This window comes from Carassius carassius, chromosome 7 (assembly GCF_963082965.1).
Source record: "Carassius carassius chromosome 7, fCarCar2.1, whole genome shotgun sequence".
Taxonomy (NCBI): Eukaryota; Metazoa; Chordata; class Actinopteri; order Cypriniformes; family Cyprinidae; genus Carassius; species Carassius carassius.
Genome location: NC_081761.1, coordinates 24,394,034 through 24,412,828, shown reverse-complemented (window position 1 = coordinate 24,412,828; position 18,795 = coordinate 24,394,034). Strand labels below are relative to the sequence as shown.

Genomic DNA, 18,795 nt, shown 5'->3' with positions numbered 1-18,795 from the left:
AGGAATATCCCACATACAGTTCTGCAGCTTTGGTGTTCATTTTGGAGCCTGCTCACATTTACATAGATCTATGCATACAAGCCACCCCTCTCATCTAATGCGAGTCTACAGATGCCCCTCGCGCTCCCACCCAGCTTCGAGACCACTGCACTGGGCAGCTGGCACTCCCTGCCTCCCTCTACTGGCCCCTCTGGCAAAGGGTAATTAGTTTGCGCTCGCCTGGCCCGATTCCCTACACCAGTCAATGAAAAAATGATTGGGTTTTTCGTGTCCAGGGTGCGTGAAAGTTAATTCACTACACACTCAGACATGCGTTCGTTCTTACACGCAGACACAAAGTGGACGTACACAAATCACATAAGAGCGGCCATGACCCTTGTCTACCTTTTTCATCTCTTTCACTCTTTTTCTTTCAAATTCTTTCTCTTTCTCCATGTTTTTTGGCATTTCATTGCTAAGTGTCTAACACCTCTGACCCGATGTGGGTAGTAACTCCCACTCCTTAGTTAAGACAAAGAGCTCTAATTTTTATTTTTAACAGCATAATCAGTGGTTGAAAAATAATGAATTGATCTAAAATAGTTCTGTATATATGCCAAAAAGATAAACTGAATCAGTGTTTGTTTGCGTGTGTGTCTGTATGTCTGATTTTACATCTTCTTTTTATATTTTTCACTTAATTGCATGAGTAAACTTATGTTCATTGGGTCTGTGTCATCATTTGTGTGTTTGGTGTGTGTGTGTGTGTGTGTGTTTGTAACACTCCTCTTCTATCCTTGCCTCTTGCCCCGAGTCATCTTCAGCATCACTGCGGAGGCTGTCTCTTCTCTCTCTAATAACACTAATTAAACCATTAACCACTTCAAGGCATTGATGTAGATCCTCAGTGTCTCAATTAAGCATCAATGTCTTATTTTTTTATTGCAGAGTCATGAACTCTGTATATTTTCACCCCAAATTTAGCATTGTTCACCTGTATCCAGGTGACTGAACAAGGGAACTGGATAGTTTATCCAAAAATCTAAATTTTATTAGCATTAATTCACCTGGAATATAAAAGAAGATTCTTGGAAAATGAAGGTATGAGGTGAGAGTCATAAGCATTGCACTGGCATTCGTTCGCTCATGTCCCCCACTGAGGCATTGTGGGAAGGTGCCATCTTTTCCCTGCAGTCCCCAGGCTCTGTGTCACAGCAGAGCTGTCAGCACCACATCACGCCGCACTGCCGCTTGGTGGGACGTGAGTCAGACGCACAAGTTCGTTTGAGCGCTGTGACTCAGTAGAACCGTGGGCCCCAGGGTGACGAGGCTGATTCAGGGCCCTGTGTCTGATTGTGTGTTGCCTTTTCTAAACTCGCTCATAGAATGAAGCAGAGGGCAAAACACCCACTGTAGTTTTAATTAAAGCTTTTATGCAGGCAGGTCAGCGCGGGGGATGGCTGGGAGACGGCACACACATGGCACCCTTGTTTAATTATGCAGTTTAGCAATGCTAATTCATGCTGGTAGTGTGGCACTACTAATCAAGTTGAGTCTTTAAGATTTGAAATGTGGTCAAAACATCATCCAATAATAATAAGTTTGATATCAACAGGTGCTTAAAGGTGTCAGTGGTGTAAGGAGATCTTGCTTGGGGATAAAGCAATAGTTTATGCAAAAATTAAAATTCGGAGGTAATACTCACCCAACAGGTCAAGGGAACACAAACCCTTTAAGTCAAATGAGGGCAGGATTCTCTGTTGCCACTGTAGAGATGGGCTATGACAATATCAGAGTTTCACTGCATAATTATCATGGTTAAAAGACAATATTATTGTGATTGATATTGATTGATATTTCACATTTTTGGCAAATGAATCGCAAACACCAGTGTAGGAAGGCAGAGAGAACTTTGAATCGTAAATGTACAAAAAATACTTTTTTCTAATTTTAAAAGAGAGAAAAAGTTGTTATTTATTTAGAACATAACCAAGAACACCATTGATCTATAAAAGAGAAGGGTCTGAGCAATAAAAGTTTCTTCTGGGTCATAATTTCCCTACTTTACCCCCATTGGCGTAAAACCCAGGTAATGTGGCTCGTTTTTCTGAAGCAAGTAATACATCAGCAGTAAAATCGAGCAGGCAAGCAAGACATCACTTATCCTTATGTCTTTTAAAATAATGATGGATTTCAGAACTTACCACAGGATAGATGGCTTACATTAGTTTTAACTGGTGCTTTAGGACCAATAAAAAACTTGGCATTGCTGTGCATGATAACAATGAAATTGACACCCTGACATTAGATTGCCCTGTAGACGTATATATTTAACTCAGAAGTGTCTTTCAGCCAAGATCATTGTGAGGAGTTAAGAAGCACTTTTAGCATCATTCCCTGTGACTTCTTGAGGGAGCGTGCCGACAAGTCAAACTACCCCTCCCGTTGGGCCACTTTGAGACACTATTCCCATCAGGACTTTTGGGTTAGGTCTCTGGCAGAAGATATGAGCGGCCCCATGAAAATGTCCTTCAGGTCTTGCATCCAAGGCCAGTGCATCTGCTTTTTAATTGCCACCATTAAATCCTCTCTGATATGCCAAAAAATACTGTTTCTCCCTAACCACTTGCCCCCCTTTTCCTTGCCATGCCCCCATCAATCCTGAGGCTGCATTGCTTATGACAGCATTTGTAAAAAATGTGCCTATTTATGATCAAACCACAAGTCCAAAGGGACAGGCACACACCCGCTGCATATCCAAAATGCCCCTTGAATGTTTATTGAACGGATCAGAATGCTGCGGTACATGCATAAGAAAACAAAAAAGCTCAAGTCATTGATATGACCTACAAAACATGCATCTCTGAATGCCTTGACATGATTAAAGACCCTCTCAGTTGTAAACAGCTGGCTTTTTTTTAAAATAAGTATACATATTTCTGTTCCGTTTTGGCTCATAAAGATACCTTGCTTAACATTTCTCAACCTCTCTGCCTCTTGTTTTGTACAGAATTATAGCCAGGCGTTCATATTGCACCAGACATCTATTTGAAAGGGCTGTGTTGCACGATGACGGAATTTCTCTTCGCTTTATATATTTATTTATCTATTCATTTATTTATCTCTCTCTGCCTCCTTCCGGAGAGAGAAAAGGCGTGGCACTGCATTTTAATTTGACGCTGAGCCAACCACCTTCATCAGAAGGTTAATTTAGACGCTCTCCTCCACTTGTGTGGCATGCTGTCTCTCTCTCTCTTACTCTCTTTCCCCTCCTCTCTCTCTCTTCTAATGAAAGGTGAAAAAGAAGCACACAGTCCAATGTCAAGATAAAAAACACCTTGTTGGCTCCCTGATCTGGATGTATAGACTCCAGCGCAATGACAGAACACACTCTGACCTCTTGCAAACCTCCGTGTCTCTTGGTTTCCCGGTTGTTCCTGCAATTAGTAGTCCTCATGTCTCACAAGTGCATGATATGTCAAGAATTCAGACAAATTCATCTAAGGAAGTAAATGTTCTTATATAACGTGTATTGTGATCTCAAGGATGTCTAGAGCAATCACAAAAATATTTTTTAGCTATAATATACCTAAAATTTCAGACAGGAATGAGACAAAATGTGAATCACTTAAGTATCACAAGAGGTCTAAAACACTGGGAACGCAGACAAGCAGAGTGATACAAAGAATTAAACATTCCAGTGCTGTTGGACTAGTTTAGACAACCAGAACTAACTGTTGTATAATATCTGATTATTAGTATTTTTCAATGTATCCAGATCCAGAGAAGGTGAGAAGTGACCCAGGAAATGGACTCGCCCAATGGAGACTCAACGAACAGCTCTTTCCCTGTCCTGTTTGTGGCAAAGTGTTTGGTCGCCAACAGACTCTCTCCAGACATCTCTCTTTACACACAGGTGAGAATAAATGCTCTCAAACAACATTCAACCAGTTTGGCTCAGCTGGTTAACCAACTATACCTGCTAAATGTTTCTGATCTACCTTCTATGTTTCTATGTTGGTGTAAGCTGGTGTTTTCATCAAGTGACCATTTTAGTATCACATTTAAGGCCGGGACACACCAAGCCAACTTTAAAGAACTAGTGGCGCCGAACGGCAACAGTGTTGTCACCTCACATCGGTGGCATCTGCACCAAAAAGCTGTGCTTGAACATGCCACTCAGATAACAGCCGACTGTTTGCCAATTGGGCAAATATTTACTCCTCGAACATGGAAAACAGACTTAACGGCGTTTAGCTACCTGTTGTCTGCAGAATTGTGTCCTTTTCTCTCAGCCTAAATAATATGTAACACTGCAAGTTGTCATAGGAGATTAACTCAGATTTTCATGTTGTTTCAGTCACGTTAATTGTGTGTTTACATTCCATGTCCGTTATCACGAAACCCACGACACACAACAAAAACAGCTCTGATCTCAGTTGTTGATGTTTGAATATGCTGCGAATAAATATGCTATGAACAATGCTGGCTAGTTCCTAGAACGATGTGGTGCCCCTTTTATCAGCAGCTATATATTACACATATTTTTCAATCAAAAGGAGAAACAAAGATATACGAGATATACAGATATATACAAAATGTAAATAAAGCAGCGTTTGCTTACCATCTTGGGTAAGATCACGTAACAGAACCAGTGTTGGGTATAATTAGTTACTAAGTAATTAGTAACTGTAATATAATTATAATATAATTACAATTAATTATAATTATATATAATTATAATTACAATTACTTCTTATGTAATCAAACTTAATATTGTATATACTGTAGAACATTTATATACAATACAATAGTGGATTTAACTATTTAAATCTTTAAAACTTAAAAACCTTAAACCTTAAAATGACTGATTTCATGTACCCTTCTCACTTTAAATATTTTAGTGAGTTAATAAGAATATTGGTAACACTTAAGTGTCCAATTCTCACTTTTAACTAGTTGGTAATTAGCATGAATATTACTGGGACATTGGCTGTTTATTATTACTTTTAAAAAAAAACACACACACACACACATTTTAATGTCTTATTCTGCAAGACCTTATTCTTATCTTTAATCTTACCCAAAATTTAAATTTAACAACTACTTTACTAAATATTAATAAGCATTAATTGGAGTATATTGAGGCAAAAGTAACAGTTAATAGTTAGTTAATAGTGAATATTGGACTCTAATCTAAAGTGTGACCGGAATAATTTATGTAGTTATCTATTATTTATTTGAAAGAAATAAAAGAACCCTTTCATGTCTACCCTTGTATCATTAACTTGAGGTTGATATAGGATTTAGAAAGTAATTAGTAATAAGTAATTAAATACTTTTTGGAGAGAGTCAGTTGTACAGTAATCTAATTACACTGTTGAAAATGTAATTAGTAACTCGTAGTTATTTACTTTTTTAGAATAGTTTCCCAACACTGATTAGAACAGCCTTCTGTCTGTGCTGCCTTCACATTTTTTGTCTCGTTTTCATCACTTTCGCTTTTATTTTCATGAACTTGTTCACTAAACTGAGCATCCAATCACAGTTCTCACTTGTGCTGACAGTCCTGACACCGTCAACATGTCAACATGACGAGAACCATGTGGAACACACCAAAAACACTAGCCAGACAGACGCTCACCGATGGCTGACCATCAGCTTGGTGTGTCCCGACCTTTAAACATGCATCCATAAACACATCTACAGTGTTAAATTACCTGGTTTTAGTAGTTGACCAGGTTAAGGACATCTGCTGGTTCACAACAAACAGTTAGAAAAACAAGATTTGTTGCATGTTATATTTTCACATGCATACATACATGTCCAGCGACATTGTATGTTGTCATTGCGACAAATAATTCCCTAAGTAAGTAAATAAGGTTCACTGGACTAGATTACCCTTCCTTTAAAGAGATTAGGCTACTGATAAGTCCTGGTGGGAAAAGTACCTAAGTAATTACTAAGCTGTAAAGAAGCCTCCCCAAGCACTAAGCTTCCCTGGAGCACAGCACAACCATGACCAGCCTCGCCTGATCCTTGAACAATCGCGTCCTGCAGGTCCCTGAGGAGCATCAGTGAGCCGTCTGATCACAGTCCATTCAAACGCATCTCAGTCTGGACTACAAAAACAAATAAATGAATAAAAATAAAGTCCTGTGGGAATGGTGAGCCTCAAAAGAAGAGACAGGACACGTTATAAAGAGTCTGTGCTGTTTGTTTGCTTTCTAAATGCTCTTTTGTTTGTCTCTGCAGAAGAAAGGAAGTATAAGTGTCATTTATGTCCGTACGCGGCTAAGTGCCGAGCCAACCTCAACCAGCACCTCACCATCCACTCGGTCAAACTGGTGAACACAGACACCGAGCAGATCGCTACCGCTGTTACCAACGAAGGCCCAGAGCTCAAAAACTGCCCCTACTACTACAGCTGCCACGTCTGCGGCTTTCAGACAGAGTTGAACGCTCAGTTTGTCAGTCATATGTCTCTTCATGTAGACAAAGAGCAGTGGATGTTCTCGCTCTGCTGTAGCACCTGTGAGTATGTGGGTGTGGACGAGGCCGAGATGAAAGCTCACATCAGTGCAGGGCATGCAGGTAAGACCACACCATTCTTATATTTTACAAATTACCTGTTGAAACCTTGAGTTTTGGATGCTGGCGTGTGACTGTCTTGGTCAACCAGCTTTTCCAGAAAGACCATGCTGGTTAAGTTCTGCGGCTATATCAAAGTAGTGCTGGTTCTCCAGCTAGACTAGCATCAATACAAACCAGTCTGGACTTTTAGCAGGGTGCCAAACATACCTTCTGATCTTGTTTTAAACACTTGGTCAACATTGGCGCAAGTCCATCATAATATTTGCATTTTTCTTTTGAAACTCAAAGCTCTTCTGCTGAAGCTGTAATCAGGTAAGCTCAGAGTGCAGCACTCCAAAGCTCAGAGTGAAGCACTCCAGACTAACAAAAATGCTAGACAGTCATGATTTCCTTAAATGAAAGATTTTGGAACTAAAATCTAAAAAGCTTTCAGACTGTTTTGTGAACCTTAATGACTTATTAAAAACAACTGGTTTATTCATTTGTTTATTCATTGTTGTGTACAGATTTATGTAATTAGTGTGCACCGACTGTGTCATTAGACAAAATTAGAAAGACGGAATTAAAGGGATTCTTCACCCAAAACTGAAAATTCTTTCATTAATTACTCACCATGTCCTTACAAACCCATAAGACATTCACTCATCTTCATAACACAAATTTATATTTTTGCTGAAATCCCAGAGCTTTCTGTCCCTACATAAACAGCAATGAAACTACCACATTTAAAACCCAGAAAGGTAGTAAGGATATTGTCAAAACAGTCAATGTGGCATTAGTGGTTTAACTGCAAAGAAATCAAAAATAAATTATTCAATGAGTTGTTCTCTTTCGTGTCAGTCTCCACCACCATTCATGTCAGTACCATGATGCATGCATGTACATTCTTCTGCTTATATTCCTCTGCGTCAGCAGCACGTTGCACTCTCGTGAACATGCATCAAAGACTGACAGAGAAGAGAAGTTGTTGAATATAGTCGTTATTTCTTTCTTTACGCACAAATTCTCACGTATTCTCGTAGCTTCATAACAGTTGAACCACTGATGTCACACGGACTATTTTAATGAAGTCCTTACTACCCTTCTTGTCCTTGAATGTGGTAGTTGCATTGCAGTCTATGTAGTGTCAGAAAGCTCTCAGATTTCATCAAAAATATCATTTTAATATTTATTCTGAAGATGAATGAAGATCTTACGGGTTTAGAAGGACATGAGGGTGAGTAATTAATGACACAATTTACATTTTTGGATGAACTATCCGTTTAACTAATGCATCCTCTAAAAATGCACAACTGCAAGCATTTTCCCAGCTATCGCCAATGGTATTAGATTTCTTGTCAAAGATCTAGATTGTAGTCTTTAGACCTAAAGTGTCAGGAGCATTTTATATTGCATTATATATTATATTTTTATTGTAATTATATTTCCTCTGTTTTACGAGATGATGTGTAAATAATCTCAAAATCTGTTTGTCAACTTGCAATAAATTGAGGCAGGACTACCTGTTTGACCGAACACTAAACATGGCACAATGTAAATTAGTTGTAGGAGTGTTTATAAAACCTGTTTTACTGCAACTACATTTTGTGGAAAGCAGCTAAGCCTGCTTGCTAAATGTTGCTAAATGCCACTTAGTCTCGAAAACTGGGTAAGGTTTAATTCAGGTCAGATTTAGATTCAGATTTGCTATATTTGTCACTAGGCAATTTTCAGTAGTTGCAAAAGGGGTTTGAAAAGTTGATTGATCTAGTGACAATGTCGACTTGTTTGAAAACCGTAGTTATTTTTTTTTAAGTTCCATTTGGTGGTGCTAGTGATGCAGACATTACACCGCTAAGGTCTGAATCACTGGGTGGATGTTGTTGACACAGAAACTCACCAGGGTTATTATAGACAAACACCTCAATCTTCAGGTTGTGCGTGGGGTTTATTTTTAGCCGGTCATGGAACTGACTGAGGGTAAACATTTGAGTGGGTGTGTGAGTTTATATTTAACTGCGAGGCCTGATGTTATTAGACCCAAGAAGGCTGAAAAATCGATTGCCCTAGTCGCTCACAACTAACCATCCAAGTAGCCCAACACCACCATGTCTCCCACACTCACCCTCATGCCACAGAGCTCGAATCCACTTTCAGCATGACAGTGAGCTCAGAGAGTGACAGCAAAAGAACAAGTTGGTTTGTCAACTGCGATTTAGCTCCCTGCCGAGACACCCCTTGCTGCAGATTGGCTGACCTCGGGTCAACGCCTACCAGCCCGCACTTCTTTGTCTCTTGCTTAGGAAGGTGGCTGAGAGTTCTCTCCATCACACATGCTTTGCTTTACACTGCGGGTGTTCGGCTAAACCTGGACGTTAATTCATCCTGATATTTCGTCTACCGTGTACAGTAGCCTTATAGAGACCATCAAGTTCACGCACAGAGATGAAGTCCTGCTCTTCATAACCATTCTAGTCACACAGCGCTTCTGTATTCAAAGATGTCATTCCAGCTGACAAAAGATTAAACATGACCTACTCTGTATTCCGCATGCGTTCATTGAAAGGAATGGCGGTCTTAACATGTGAGCGAAGCATGTGTGTGAGCTGGTATCGGCCATTTCGTGAGCTCTGAGAGCCCTAGGGGAGAGCCGTGGCCTGAGATGCTCCCGCCATCTTAGCTGTGGCGGCCCTGACCTAGGCAGCCCCCCTCCCCTGCCGCTCTCAGGCACAACGTACTGTAGATCAATAAGAGCGCAGGCTTGAGTGTTCTGGCTGCTTGGATACAGAAGTCAAGCTAAACCCGCAAGAGTGCCTCTTAGGAAAGAGAGCCCGCCTCCCGACTTTTAAGGCTTAATGCCGCACTGCTGTAGGCATACATATTCCAGCCCAGCTCACTGGGTGGATTTCGATCAGTTGGAGGATTTTTCTGCCTTTTGCTTTACTCATTACAGAATTCATTATCAAACCTTGAGCGCTGAAAGATGCTCCCGCCTAATTCTCTGATGGCTTAAGCTAAGCTGAGTCTTTGATACCATCATGTCATTCAAAAACGGAGTTTGTCTTATATTCAGGAAGTGGCCCATAATAATCTCTCTCTCTCTCTTTTTTTTCTTTTTTTATCCCACACAGGTCTCAATTCCAGAAGCCCTCTCAGTGAGACCAAGAGCACTTCCTCCTCTCTCTCAGCCCTTAGTGACTCCCTCAACAGCTCTGAAGGTGGAGATGTTGCCCAAGGTAATGAAGAACTAAAATGCCTTTTGGCCCCGCCTTCTTCTGCGGGCAGTCAATCAAGCTTAGGCCCAGGAACAGAGGAAAAAGCAGAGAAAGGTGAGGCTTTTATATATTACTCCTTTTTTTATCCCTTTTTTCAGCAAGGATGTATTAAATCAGTCAAAGGTGACAATAAAAAATAAAAATTCAAATAAATTTGTTTCTTTTTAACTTTCTACTTATCAAAGAAACCCACGGTTAAATATCACGGTTTCCACCAAAATGTTAAGCAGCACATATGTTTTCAACATTGTTAATAATAAGAAATGTTTCTTGAGCAGCAAATTAGCATATTAGAAGGATTTCTGAAGGATCATGTGACACTGAAGACTGCAGTAATGGCTGCTAAAAAAAATCTGCATTGCGTTACAGAAATAAATTACATTTGAAAGTATTACAATAAAAAATTATTTTTGATTTTAATATTTCATAATATTACTGTATTTTTACTGTATTTATGATAAATTACATGCAGCCTTGGTCAGCATATATCCCATATTTTAAAAGGTAGTTTAGATAAATGGATTTTTATGACTTTTTATTAACTAAATATTTACATTCTCACAACCATTATATAATGCAATAATGGTAGTTCAAGAAAGTTAATAGAAGTTATTATACAGTGTTACCATGAAAAAAAGATGGCGAGGGTCCCTGAGTTGGGGGTCCCTTGGTCTATAGAGATTGAAAACCAGTGGCCATAAAGAGAATCACTGAGCTATACAACTGATTAAATGTCAAATTTTTGATGATCCAGTTTCTTACAACCAATTCATGCTGACACAACATAATATATAGAGATGATAATTAAATTCTTCTCTCTTCCTGATGCAATCCTTAGGCTTTGAATGTGTCTTCTGCAACTTTGTGTGTAAAACTCGACCTATGTACGAGCGTCACCTACAGATCCACCTGATCACGCGCATGTTCGAGTGCAACGTCTGCCACAAGTTCATGAAGACACCTGAGCAGCTCCTGGAGCACAAGAAGTGCCACACCGTCCCCGCTGGAGGGCTCAAGTAAGGAAAGCAAGTACAGCACGTGCCTCCCCACAACCTCACAAAACCCGCCCCACCCTACCTCAGCCCTACTACCCCCTCAGACAGGACACAGGCCAGGTTTTAGGTGCTGTTTACACAACAACGATTGCAGCCAAAAACAGGGAAACTTTTTATGCGTTTCGCCTGTTCGTTTACACAACAACAGCATTTTGGGGACTGAAAACGCATAATTTTGAAAACGGGTTTCGAAGTGCAAGTTTTTTAAAAAGCCACTGTTAACGTTTACGTATAAACACCCAATAGGGGAATCTTTGAAAACGATGACATCATGTGCGTGCATATTACGTGTTAGGTATGTAGACATGCGCAGTAGGCTATTAATTTTAAAGCCAAAGTAACAATCCAACCCTATCGTCCATCCAGACAAAATTACTCACTGCTTACGCCATATTGCTTGTTTGTTTACTTCTGAGCGCAAGCTGCTATCACTATGAATCAGGAGAAGAGCAACAGGCGACTGATTTTAGTGATTTTAGTTACAGAATTCCTGCCCATAGATATATATATATATATACATATCTATGCTCCTTCCTACAAAGAGCTAATCGTCACTTCCCTACAGGAACTGTTTACTAACAAGGTGGCCTGGCATATGTTATACAACATTTTTGGCAGTTTTCGCGGATATATGTAAACGCGAAAAGTGTTTACATGAAACTTTTTAAAAACACAAGGGAAAAATATTTCATTTTTTGACTACATCGTTGTTGTTTAAACGTAGCCTTGGAGTCTATCCAGGAGCACTGGTCGATGTTTCAGAAATGAGCTAAGTTCATTGAGCAGTGCTTCAGGGTAACCTCTCTGTGGAGCTGCATACAGTAGAAGCATGTTATAGACAGAGTTCCTGAATGTGCCTGAAACACATATAAACACACATCTCTACCGAGTCAGAGATTTACTACTTATAACCTCACTTTACAGCTAATATGTTTTTTAAGAACAAGTTACAAATTAAAGAGATTAAAGAGAGAAAATGAAAATTATGCCATCATTCACTTACACTGAAGTTGTTCCAAACCTGTGTGACTGTTGAGCACAAAAGAATATATTTTAAAGAATAGGGGTGGCTATGGTTTTCAATATCAATACCAATACCTTGACATCAGTACTGGTATCAGTTGAACAATACTTTTTTCAATACCAATTTTATAAAATCAGTAAAAAAGTTAAATAAGTAACATCACACATTACCTCAAAAAAAAAAAAAAAAAAAAAAACTTTTCAGCTTGATGAGGTTTATACAGACCCATTTGAAGAATGTTGGTAACCAAACAGTTTATTGCCATTGACTTCCATAGCACTTTTTCCATATTATGGACACTTTCAAGCTTAAAACAGAATGCAAAAACTGCATTAAAAGTAGTCCATACAACAACGTATATTCCTAGTTTTTTGAAGACATGCTACTTTTGTGAGGAACAGACCATAATGCTAGTGACTTTTGAAAGTTTAAATATTGTCAAGGAATCGGTTCATCTGCTTCACAAAACTGATCAGAATGACTCATGATTTGGTTGTAACAGTTCTCAAGTTAACAGCTTTTTTAAGGGAAAGATTTTCTGTAAATAAGAAATTTTGTCTGTCCTTTACTTAGCTTTAGAAGAATATAGCACAAGTCATAAGGACCATTTATTGTTATTTTCATACTTTTTGAAGCTTTTTAAGAATTTAGAGTTCTATTCATTGTAATTGCAAAGATAAGAATTTCAAAGATATTTGTACAGTCCATGGAAAGTAATGTTATACAAGTTTAGAACAACTTGGTAAGTACATTGCTAAAAACTTCTTCAAAGCTTCAATTTATTGAATCACATTTGGATTTACAAAATAAATAATAAAAACCTTTTCCTTCTTTCCTCATCAATGTTTAGGGAAGTAGGTCTCCCCAAAAGCCAATTTTAGCAAATATTATTGACAGTCAGAGACATTAATTGTGCAGGTGAACACAAATCACAGGCACTTTCAGGAATGAAACCCTTCCTTTGGAAAGCCTGTGGTAGACATTACTGCAAAAGGTCTGGGCCCGCATGTGAAAATATATCTGAAGAAATCACAACAAGGCAGTCAGCACTTGTCCATCTGTTGAGCAGCTCCACTGCCAAGACCATTAGGCTACAGTTCACACTGTTCTTTCTCAGCCTGTCATAACCGCCACCACAGTTACAGCAACACATTAAAACACAATGTATACTCAGCTGAATCTAATACATACTTGATTTCCAAACACTTACAAGACATACTGACCCCCAGGTTGAGATCTTGTTTTGGGGCTTTTTTTATATACAGTATAAACTTAACACAAAGTCCAGTCTTTGATATTTTCTGTTGTATTTGTCTAGTTGTTTGACATACATAATTCATGTCTTAAGGTCATGTATTTCAGATTTCATTGCCTCATCTTGTCATTTATGGCTATGCTTTCCCATGCTAGACACATTTGATAGTTTGTAGTTATCACTCATTAGAGCGCTTAGCCATTACCACAGGTAAAGGAGGGAAACAAACTTAGATCAGCAGCAATATTTAACTAAATTGGAGGGACAGATAGTAATTACTTGGGGTCTTATTTAGCATTTGTGCTAAAAAGCAGAACAACAAGTGTCATTTGAGAATTTTCAATTCCAAATTTTCCATTAAAATTTTAAAAGATGATACGCCTTTAAATATTATGATTTTAAGTTAACTGTGAATAAAGCAAGGCCTTCTATTTTCTGCCTTTTATTTTAAAATGTATCAGATGGGGACTTTCTCTCTTTATTTGTTAGCTGTTATATAAAAGACACTGGAAAAACAATGAATAAAAAATCCTCCGTAGATTATTTTGTATTCATAGTATTTGAGCAAATAGAGTGTTTGTCGGCCAGTATCTTAAACAACTGCTGTTTTGCCTGTGTGTTCTTACATTTTGAATCTGTAATGGTTCAGTGACTCTGAGGTGTAAGTGTGTGTGGTCGGCATTAATGTTACAGTATATGTATAGCAGCTGACTGCTTACAAATCACTGCATGTTTTTTTTTCACGGGATCTTTCTCCCACAGCAGGGTTCCAGTTGGCTGGATTAATGTGTGCTTATGAATATTCCATACAAGGTGTCATAGTTTGGAACTGGACTGTATATTTTTATGTATAAATACCTGTACTTAAGTGTCCTTATCTTAGACATATAGTCTCTAGGGATTCTCTGCTAATTCTATACTATTTACATAATCCCATATAAAATGTAACCAAGAAAAGCAGCAGTAAATATACCCCATAGGAAAATGTTACTCCTCCGAGGTTACTTTTTCATAACTCGATGGAATATTAATTTGCAGGTTTGTTGAAGCAACTGTAACAACCTTGTATCAATCTTGTCTCAAAAAGTTTTGAGACAAACCGAAAGATTACAGAGCTATGATATCAAAGATATTTTTTTGTATAAGACAGTCTTTAGCAAAACTTTCATGTTTCTCGGATGAAATGGTTTGCTTTTGATCGCAAGCAACAAACACTTATGCTTTAACTTCCCTTTTCTCTGTATTCATCTGATGGTAAAGCCTTCATAATGTTTTAAGCCAGCTATTACCAGGCTGGTCTGTAATTGAGGTGTACCGGTGGAATATGATGTCATACTTTCTGCTGGCACACATTTGGTCAGTGTTAACTAAAAAAAATATATATATATATTATAAGTTGTTAATGGAGAATTAATTACTATTCTTTTTTTTTTCTTAACCTGGTTTCTACTAGTTACATTCAGAAACTTTGTAGAAAAGTGTTTTCGATTTATGCTTAAATCAAGAAAAAACAATGCCAGTGGAATTCCAAAAATAAACTTTTGAATTAAAATAAAAAAACATTCTTAGAATTTAGTGGTATATTGCTTCTCAAGCAAAAATATTTTTCTTAAGGTATGTTTAGATATTTTTTGCTGAAAAACAAGACTGAGTACACTGCCTGCTATGGGTTTTTACTAAATGTTTCCAAATTATGAACAGATTTTTGGCCATATTAGACAAACTTCAGAGTCTTTGCACAATACAGATTCAGAACACAAGAGCACAAAACCCAAAAATGACCAAATACATTTAGAGCTTACTGTCAGCTGATTGGACTTTTGCTGTATTATAGCTGGCCAGCTGTTTTTTTTTTTTTTTTTAGTCAGGGCGAGAGAGAGAGAGTTTCACAGCGCTCTAGTTCAGTGTTGAGGTAGAGAGGCGCCCTTCACAGTGTGCTTTCTGAGGTCATTCTATTCTGCAGGGTTTGTGAAGCGCTTTGGGGCCCTGAGCAGATGAAAGGTGCTATTTAAATGTAAGTGCCACTCATTTATTCATTTACCTTCATCTGATTCCCGTTCCAACCTGTCCGCAACCACACAGCCATTGCACACACACCCTCTCTCACATGTAGCAGTGTATACGTACACACAGACTGTAGCTTATAAACACGACAGAGGGTAAGACACACTATACGCCTCCTTCATCCCTTCCCTTTGTCCATTCTTTGTGTGTTCTTCATTCCATTTAAGAGAACAGAGTGTGTTTTCTCATTGGCGAGGTGCATTATTAAATGTCTTCCACCTCTGTGTCCTACACCCTACTCCTCCTGTCTCTCTGACCAGGTGCCCTCTCTGCATCTACTCCACCAACAGGCCAGCCGCCATGGAAGGCCACCTGAAGACGCACTACAAGATGGAGTATCGCTGCCGCATCTGCCAAGCCGTGTGGGCCAATCAGGCAGAGCTGGAAAGGCACACACGTGCTCACCGCCTGGGCAACCACTACAAGTGCGAGCAATGCGGCTACCTCTCCAAAACAGCCAATAAGCTCATCGAGCATGTGCGTGTGCACACTGGTGAGCGGCCTTTCCACTGCGACCGCTGCAGCTACAGCTGCAAACGCAAGGACAATCTCAACCTCCACAAGCGGCTCAAGCACGCACCGAGACAGACTTTCGGTTGTGCCCAGTGCCCGTTCACCACCACTCACCCGTTCGTCTACAGCCGCCACGTTAAAAAGCACCAAGGCGGGGAGGGGAGCGCCGAGGAAGGTGAGGCTCGGCCAGGTACGCCACACCCGGGCCTTTTGGAGCGAGGAGGGAGGAGTAGCAGTGGGAGTGGGGACAGTGGGACCACAAGTCCGCTCATGAACCTGTCCGCCTCTCAAGCCTTGCAGTCCGTCGCCCTGTCGATCACCAGCAAGTGGCAAGACGGCACCCCAAACACGAGCTACCTCTCGGCCAATGGCACGTTCTCCACACTGGCGGCTCGCTACTTGGAACAGTACAGGAACTGTGACCTGGCTCACCTCATCCCCCTCACCACGCTCTTTACGGCCCGCCGCTTCACATTCCACAGCCCCTCGCCCTCAAACTCCTCGCTGCCCTTCTCGGCATTTTGGTTCAACTCGTCCTCTCAGTCGCCGCCCTCTCCCACGTCACTCAAACACTCCTTCCTAGCATACCTGGGATTGACAGAGAGAGCTAAGACCATTTGACCATCCTCGTCCCATCTTCTTCTCCTCCCTGTACCATCAAAGCCACTAACTGTTCCACAGGCAGGCTAAAACGCTGCCCTAAAAAGTAGTACTGATAGTAATACTTCCATTTATCAGAGGAAAAGCTATTCACGCTCAAGGCATTTCGATTTCTGTTCTATCGCAATCCTATAGTTGCTCTTTTTTAAGAGGTCTTACAACAGTTGTTTTCCTCTACAAATTGTTAATGACCTGGAATCCAATAACAGTTCTTTCTCTATTACGAGTTTTGTATTCGTTTTGATGGGCGAAAGGAAACAAAGAACATAGCTCGCAAGCGCTCGCAAGCGCTTTTTTTGTACATTTTGTCAGGAATCCGAAAGCATGTTCGCTATGTGTTGCAATTGTTTTTTGAAGTCATTTAGGGGCTCAGTATCTACAGTGTATGGCACGACAAAAACCAATGAAACGGATTGCTATCTTTCGAGTCTTGTTTCCAAAGCAAAGCCTCAGACCACGCACTTGTTAATTTATCGAGCTGTACATAGTTTTGTAGTCTTTCTTTTCTCTCCCCCCCCCCCCCCCCCCCACGCCTGTTGGCGGTAACTGGTTTTGCTGAATGGTGAGACCATCTGCAAATTTTGATCTTGTCTCAGCAACAAACATAAGGCCCTTTACGACACCTGCAAGGCGCAGCTGATGGCATTACTTAATACAAGCCATTTAGAGCACGCTAATGGCAAAAGCAGTCATTACCACTACCGCAGTGGTCGTCCACCCATGATGCAGCCCTGCGATATCTTCACCATACTTTTGGTCACTACAGATTGTGCCATAGCTGACCGAGGTGGGCTGGTTGTATCCGGTAGGCATGAGATATAAGTGACCTGTCAAGCGCCCTGTGCATAGCTAACGTATATCATGCCCACCTGTATGTTTAACAAGATGTATGAGCTGACAGGTTTTTGGGAAAGACCCAATTAATCTGTCACAAAGGCCGATTCAATGGTGCTTTTTGGAGCTTTTTTGTAATTTTGTGTGTAAAAAAAAAAACTGTTCCAAAATGACTTGAATGAATGTATGAGTGATACAGAGGTAGCTGGACTGTGGTAAGTGAGATCATGGGAAAACAATGGTATCTCGGTGGCCTTCTGTGTCTTAAAAGTTTTGTTCTTCTAGTTGTTTTATTATTATTATTATAATTATTATTACTTTTAATTTGAAAGAGCCTTTGAAATGTAAAATACAAATATATATATATATATATATATATATATATATATATATATATATATATATATATATATAAATATATATCCTGTACTAAAAAGCTATTATGAGAACCCCATTGGAAAATAGCTCTCAAGTGCAATGTGGAGGCAGCCATTAATTTGAGATGCTTTGAAAGCATGGCTTTCCATATGTGGGCAAACATGGTACCATAATTCTATGTTCCCCTTTTGATTATTTTTTTTTCTTTTAATTGCACTTAAAATTTTGAAATGTTTCAAACAAAAGCACTTACACCCAATAGAAAACGTTCTTGATGCCAATTATTTGCCTCGTAAAACAGCCTCAATGCTACTGCTAAGTATTTTTTTTCTTTATTGTTGTTTTGTTTTTTGTCTGCTACATCAGTCTTTTTCCTGTAGGTATTTGCCAAACAGCAGACTGCTCTGTTTTGATCATATGGCATGTGTAATGCGGACAGTCAAGGTCAAAGTCCACCCTGGACACCGAAGGGCCAGGCTAAAATTTTAACAGAAGTTTTGCACAGTGCTGTAAAAATTGCACTTTTCTAAACAAGAATGCAATTCTATCCAGTGCTCTAAAATGGAAAACAATGTTGCCGAGCTCTAAATAAATAATTTTGGATCCAAATACAGTTTAATTCATGTTCAAAACAGATAAACTGTAAAATCGGCGGTAACGGATTGATCTTTTGATGAGCACTTTGCTTAGTTACTGGATAGATGGATTTATTTTAAGAATTTAGAATATAGGAAAATTAAATTGGTGCTGAAAGAGTAACTTACAGTAGCATGTATTTGGTTTAGTAACCAAACACCAATCAGCTGATGCCCACAAGCTCAACATGGCCAAATATTGGCTGATTAGTAAGCCTAGTCAATACATTGGTCTAAATAAACCAATTCTGCTTAGCATGTCATGTGCAAAACACGTGCAAAGCTTGAACTTGAGGTCCTAAAATATTTTATCCTTTAACGGTAGATGCATTAAGCGAAACTGCACTCCTCTTTTTGTCCAGCTAGCAGAATCTGATCAATAATTTGAATGCTGTCCATCATAGATTTACAATGCTCTCCCTCCTTCATTCATGCAAGAATAGCAGATAAGGGACAAAGATAAAAGTGTGGCCTGTTAAGATCAATCGCGTCAAGTACACAAAAGTTTTCGAATGCAGCTGACCTTAGACATTTTATAAGGAAAAAAAGT

At 39.4% G+C, this 18,795-nt stretch overlaps 1 protein-coding gene across 5 annotated transcripts in view; it reads left to right on the top strand.

Annotated features, from left to right (window-relative positions):
• The window catches only part of znf827 (zinc finger protein 827), an 85,434-nt gene extending 68,350 nt beyond the window's left edge, over positions 1-17,084 (top strand). For 2 of the 5 annotated variants that reach the window (XM_059554275.1, XM_059554273.1), the window contains exons 9-13: positions 3,758-3,895; positions 6,235-6,573; positions 9,684-9,881; positions 10,666-10,843; positions 15,486-17,084. In XM_059554275.1, the coding sequence (XP_059410258.1) occupies positions 3,758-3,895; positions 6,235-6,573; positions 9,684-9,881; positions 10,666-10,843; positions 15,486-16,359 (1,727 nt within the window). In that variant the 3' untranslated portion in view covers positions 16,360-17,084. Of the gene's footprint in view, positions 1-3,757; positions 3,896-6,234; positions 6,574-9,683; positions 9,882-10,665; positions 10,844-15,124; positions 15,176-15,485 lie in introns of all 5 variants that reach the window. The other 3 variants (XM_059554277.1, XM_059554276.1, XM_059554274.1) reach the window with 3 other exon arrangements.
• Positions 17,085-18,795: the final 1,711 nt, after the last annotated feature.